A 6,811-nucleotide genomic window follows, 5' to 3' on the forward strand; every position below is an offset into this window, starting at 1 on the left:
AGTTAAATTTTGGACCTCCATTTTGTGAGGAGAAGTGTGACCCACCTACCACTTCATTAGAAATTTTAACTCTAATAATATTAGACTTTTTTTTGTTTGATATTTTTATAAATACCTAAAAATGATTAAAAAAATACAATTTTTATTTATAAAAATACAGATGGTTATTAATTGGTATACCTTATTATTATTATACTATACAATGGACGTGTACTTAGTTATATTTTTAGTTTTTATTTTAATTAAGTATATTTTTAATTATAATTCTTATTTTTTTTAGAATGTGATTCAATAAATAACATTATTTTTTATTAAAAAATATTTAATATAAATGTTATTTATTATAATAGTATTTAAAAAAATCATTAATATAAATTCAGTTTAACCATAATATATACTTTAATTTTTTTAAGAAATATCATATTTTTTATTTTTATTAAAAAATAATAATAAAAAAGACATATATTTAGGTGACTACTTAATAATTACATTTTTATTGTAATCATGATCATTTTTTAAACTTGTAATAGTAAGTTACTAATAGATAAAAATTTATTTTTTAGAGCAGCAAATAATGGATTTTAGAGTAATTGAAGCCAATAGCACTTTTGGTTATTGAATACTTGACTTTTGGTTAGCAAATAGCTTAGTTATTTGGGAAATAGAAAGTATCACATGAATTTTAAAAAAATTGAACAGGTGTCATTAGCTCATTATTGTGACAGAGGAGAGACATAATATTAGTGACAGAAGATTTTTTCATTCGTCTTCATAAGGCGAGTGTTGATATTTTGATCAGCTAGTAGTGTAGTTGTTTATGCAGTAGGAACAATAACTCTTGGTGCAACATTAGAGAGGCATGCTAGTATTTGTACAATCTACATTATGAACATTAGTAACAACATGTGCAGGAACAATATTAGAAACAAGAGCATGATCAAACAATATTGGTCCAGTAGTACTATAGATTGAGAAAAGATGCTAGGAGTGAGTGAGTTATGGGGATTTAATATGGGGAAGTAGGGTAGGGATGAGGAGCAACATGTTGAGATGCTTGTGGAGAAATAACAGGTGGGGAGGCTAATGTAATGATAACAGCATATTGCTGAGATGTAGTAGAATCATGTGGTGGTTTAGGTAAATTACATCCCTAGAAATATAAACTCTCCCATCTTTAGCTAGGCATTTGTAACCCTTGTGTGGTAGACCGTATCCAATAAAAGTGGAGGGTTGAAAAGGTCTCACTCAAATTAGGATTGCAAACACACCCAAATACTTTGAGAATTGTGTACTCAGTTTAGATGAGTTTTATACACATAATTATTGGAAAGAGAAAAAACATAATAAGTATACGTATATCTTAATTTTTATACACGGATTATAAGATATTATATAATGGATCAAATAGACCCTTTTTATATATTTACAATATTTATGAAATACATAATATATATTAAATATATATAGTATATTTACACATAAATTTATTGTATATGTATAATATTATACAAATGAAAGTAATATGTAATAATATTCTTCTATTATCACTTTTCTTTTGTTGTTGTTTTATATAGGTTCGGGTCCAGGTTTAGGTTTAGTTGGATCACGAACTCGACAATGATCTTCTTCCAAACAATCTCTTTCATAAGGGTTGTCGGGATGACGTCTTTTCATGCAATTCTCTGGATGCTTGACGCTACATCCAGGAATATCATCTATTCTAATTGCTCCATAGCTAATGTATCTTCCATCAATCATCTCAACACTCATGCATGCAATTAAGCTTATTATGCAAAAAACAACAATCACTCCTTTCGACAAATACATATTCCCCATTTTCCTTTTTGTTCTTTCTTTCTTTTGCTCTACTAATTTTTGTATTATAGGTGTTGTTAGTTTATTTATTATGTACACACATGTATGTTTGTGTGTTTATATATGAATTGAGTATACTAATATTAGCTAGGGATAGGGATTGTTTAAACTGATATGAATAAGACAGCATATTAATGCATATAGTTAATTTAATTACTAGCCAAAGAAACTATATGTATATTGTTTTTTCTTTTTTCTAATGAGAGAAACCATATATTGTTACGTTAATGGATAAGAAAATTATGGATATATATTTTTGTCTATTTATCGCTTGTGTGTTTATGTTTATCTCTATTTTTATGCAATTTTTCTTGTAATGTTTTTATTCTTTTCAGTTTATTTTTCATGTAATTTAATATAAAACTTATGCCTTAAATGCATATATATTTAAAAAGAATTTTCATGTTTATCATTTTTTTTTCTACATTTTGATTGGTTGATTAAGGAAGTTGCATGAACTTATTAATTAAAAAAAAAAATCTCTTTTAGTTTCTTTGTTTTTATTATTTTATAATTTTCATTTTTCCCAAAGTGAAAAAAAAAAGATTTTACATATACTATTCATATATTCATCTACCTCAATATCACTAAATTTCTATTAAAAAAAACAATAGATATGATTTGTGATTGATCTGTAATGTTTTCATTCTACCAGAGAAATATTTTAAAAAAAGTTGTTGATTTTATTACTCTTTTTTTTTTTTAGTTTTGTCTAGAACTTCTTCTTCCCACTAGAACTGTATGTCTCTTTTTCTTTGTCTAATCATTTTAAAATCTTCTCAATTTTTTTTTTTTGTTATTCAATAAAATAATATCAAGAACAAATATAATTTCTAAGTCTTCTCCTATCATAATTTTCATTGCTAATCAATTTAGAGAGATTATTTTAGTCATAGGTAATTAAGAAAAAAATCATAAATGCATAAATAAAAGCAGTAGACCTTTGAAAATTTTTGAAGTTTTTTTTCTTCTTCAACACGAGACCTTTGAAGATTTAGCATAACATTTTAGCAGACCTAATACGACATTTTAAACGAGCCTTTAATGTATTAAAATGAAGAATGTGTTAGACTTAAACAGTTTTTTATCAAGCGTATAAGAAAATAGTCGTATAAGAAAATAGTCGTGTAACAAAATATTTAAATCTTATTTTTTATATTGTAAACTACTCCAAATTTTTCAAAAATTTACATAGTTATATACCAAAATAAATAAGAAGACTACCAAAAGATATCCCTCCCTCCCAAGGTGGTTTACTGTAGTCACCCTATTATATATAGCTGTATATATTTATACATATCTAAAACATTCTTAAAATTTCTTAGCTGAATACTTGAGCACTACTTCGACCAGAAGTGTTTGGTCCAATACTTTTCTTCAACTTCTTTAGAAGAGCAGTGAAAATTTCCCATGTCTTTGTGATCATGTTCAACCAAAGAAAGTGTTTTAGTCTCTCCTTGCAGTTTTAATTTCCCACATCTGAATAAAACATTGAGAGTCATAATAAGCCTTCTTTTTACATATTCATGTGTCTATGCTATCCACAATTCATTTTTTATTCTTATAGTTAAAGCATAGAACATGTTAAAAGAATAAAGAATTATTGATCCATTGGAATAACATTTTTGTCATTTCAAAAAAATAAATAACATTTTTGTTTCTATTTTTAAATATAACATGCATTTAGTGATCGATATCTATTTCTAGTATTAACACATGATGAAGAAGAAAAAGAAAATGTAGCAAAGTTGTGAGCAAAAAGATAAAACCAAAAATGGAGCAATTCAACATGGTAACTTATAATCAGCGAATTCTATGAAACAATCAATAATGCAATAGTGAGATAAATCAAAGTGAACAATATAACATGCAAATAATTACTTACCTTGAATTGACATTAAGTATCTCAACACTTCTTCCAACCACAATATTTTTAAGGGAAATAAAGCTTGGAGTATAAACTATAGCCTCATATCTTGATTTAAGGCCATGAATCCCAACATACATGTCTTTAATGATTTTTTGGTCATAGTAAAACAACCCTTGCATAGAGTTACAAAACATCAAAAGAGCTCCATTTTGAAAGAGATTCAAAGGTTGACATAACAAACCACAACAAGGCCAATCAATAGTACCAATATTATTAAACAACTGAACCCAAGATTTGTTCATACCAAATAAATCATCTTTCATTACCCAAATCTTAGTGGTTTCAACACAAGAAGTATCACACAAGCAAAGCTCATCTCCCAAAACTCCCAAACTCATCACATTCCTCCTTTTAGATTCCCATTGAGGAGGCAGAGGAACAGGCTCAAACCTCTCACTGTCAAAAATGAAAGAAACAATACAATCTGATTCCATATTGTTCATACAAAAAGCATAGAGAGCTCCATTCAAATAGGTAGGAAAAGCTAGCTTCTTCTTAAATGAGTAAGGAACATTATTATAATCACTCACATTACGCCATGATTTTGTACCAAGAGTGTGTACCTCTGCAATTACTGCTTTTTTAGTTGTTAAAACTCTGACCACCTTGAATTTCTTACTCTTTGGACTAAACCCTAATCCACAATCAACGAAAGATCTTTCCTTTAACTCATTACAAGTTTGGGGAAGCTTTATAAACTCACCTGTGACGGGATTGGCCACCGCAACAGGATCGTTGTGAGAGTGTTCTGATAAGCAAAGCAAGCCTTTACATGAGTTGACGATTTTGTAATTGTGATCTTTGGGCTTCAATTCAAGGCGGCGATTATTTTTGTTACGAAGGAGAATTTGGGCATTGCGTATTGGGATTTTCAATTTGGAATTTGGGGAATAAGAACAACCATTACTGTTATTTTCATCGATATCGATTAAGAACAGAGTTCTTGAGGTTCGGGTTGAGTCCAGAGTTCGGAGCAGAAATTGGGGCTTTGCTTGGGCGAAATGGGACTTAGTGAAGTGAGGAGTTGAAATGAGAATGTTCCATTTTTTGCATACGGATTTGCAGAAAACGATGGATTTTACAGGGAGGATTATGAAAATTTGTGTGAGTATGGGGTTTGGAAGGTGGTTTATGGAGAAAGTTTTAATCTTATGGTTGGGGCTAAAGTTGATATTTTTACTTTTATCAGTGCTGAAAAGTGGTGATTTTCTTGTTCTTTTCATGGCGAATCTTCTGTTATAACAATACTACTTATTAATCTGTCACTGTTATATATAATATATATTCATATGTAGAGAGAGATAATGTAAGAGGGAAGTAGTAGCTGTAGTATAGTACTACTGATAGTTTAGGGTTTATAGGAGGAAGAAGAAGAAGAAGAAGCTTTAGCTTGTTGAACAAGCTGTTGTTAAAATGCAAAATAATTGTTTAGCTCTGAATATTTGGAGCTTCAAATATCTGACACGTGGAAATAACAAGCTTCTGTTGGCCAATTTTTTTTTTTTTTTCAACTAAATAAATGTGTGTTAAAAATAAATTTATACGAAAAGAAGTACATGTTAAAGAGAAAATGAAATTAGTAAAAAGGGAATTATTTTTTAAAAAAAATGAACTATATTTCATTGAAAAATCAGATTAATATTTAAGGAGGAAATAAATTCATTTTTCTTTTTCATTTTAATATACAAAATATTATTATATATTTTTTAACCATAATTATCTTAAATATAGAATCAAAATTAGATGTTACGATAAAAATCTTATCTTTTAAAGTTATATTTTTTTTTTTTTGGGTTTCATAATTTTTTTTTTAATGAAATGGCGGTTTCATAATTCTAATATAACTAGACTTTGAAAAACACTAGGCTTATGCCATATATATATAAGGTAAACTTTGTAATGTAGTCATCTTAATCTTAATTCACCAGTAATATTTAAAATTAAGCGAGAATTAACTATTAGAGAGTAAGATCGCAAAGGTTCGTTAGTGAATTTTGGTAAGCCTTTTTCTTTTTGTGGAATATCTTAGAACTTTTTTAACAGATTTAATTATAAGTCATTTATTCAAGTATTAAAATCCTATCATTATTCCTGCATCTTTATTTATTTATTTTTTTAAGAAAAAAAGTTTTATTATTAAATCTTGATATGTTCTTTTTGTTTTTGGTTGATTATACAAATATTCGGATGCATGCATCTTCTTTTAATTATATGTTGTATTGTTTTGTTTTATATAAAATTGAGGCAAGATGAAAAAAAAATGTTTTTCACAAACTAATTAAACAATAAAACTTTATAAACTTTAACATAAATTTTTGTAAATCGTCTAACCCAAACAACTTGTCTAAACTAAAGCGAGATAACTCAACAAAAAATACAAATCGAAAAATCTGACGAAAATATAAACTGTCTAATCTTTATATTAGGTGGATTGAAAATAATATCAACCCGTCCAATCAACCCGAACTAACCGGACTAACCCGATTAAGATTTTTTTTTATATATGTTTTTATTATATATAATCTATATATTATATACTTTATATACATATTTATAAAATAAAAAGTTTAAACTACTATATATTTTTTATGACGGATAATTTGAACTTTAAATTCAATCTTTATTTTTATCTCATTGTCACAATAACTAAAATATTGAATGTGAAAAAAAAAATATTAGTGCTCGATTTAGACGGGTTAACTCGACTAAACTGACCAATTTATTGGGTGGGTTGAAACTTTTTTTCTTAATTAGGCGGGTTGTACATAAATTTTTGTAACCCGATCTTTACATTAGGTTAAATTAACTGTAACATAAACCGACCAAACCGACTCACGTACAATTCTATAAAAAAGTAGAGAGCAAAATAGAATTAAAATTTGGAGAATTCTACCTCCAAAAATTCAAAAATGTTCGTGCCAAACTCAAAAGTTTAGGACGTAGCCACAAATTATCTAATCTTTATTCATAAATATTTACAATAAAATTAAATTTAACAAATGTAAT

General features: G+C 27.5%; 1 protein-coding gene across 1 annotated transcript; it reads right to left on the bottom strand.

Annotated features, from left to right (window-relative positions):
• Positions 1 to 3,013: 3,013 nt before the first annotated feature.
• On the bottom strand, positions 3,014 to 5,267 carry LOC115699058 (F-box protein At3g07870). The gene is made up of 2 exons (XM_030626265.2): positions 3,761 to 5,267; positions 3,014 to 3,354 (listed from the first exon to the last, which is right to left on the bottom strand). Exons 1-2 carry the CDS (start codon positions 5,026 to 5,028, stop codon positions 3,216 to 3,218), a joined length of 1,407 nt encoding a protein of 468 aa, XP_030482125.1. The 5' UTR covers positions 5,029 to 5,267; the 3' UTR covers positions 3,014 to 3,215.
• Between the last annotated feature and the right edge of the window lie 1,544 nt (positions 5,268 to 6,811).

Source organism: Cannabis sativa, chromosome 8 (assembly GCF_029168945.1).
Source record: "Cannabis sativa cultivar Pink pepper isolate KNU-18-1 chromosome 8, ASM2916894v1, whole genome shotgun sequence".
NCBI lineage: Eukaryota > Viridiplantae > Streptophyta > Magnoliopsida > Rosales > Cannabaceae > Cannabis > Cannabis sativa.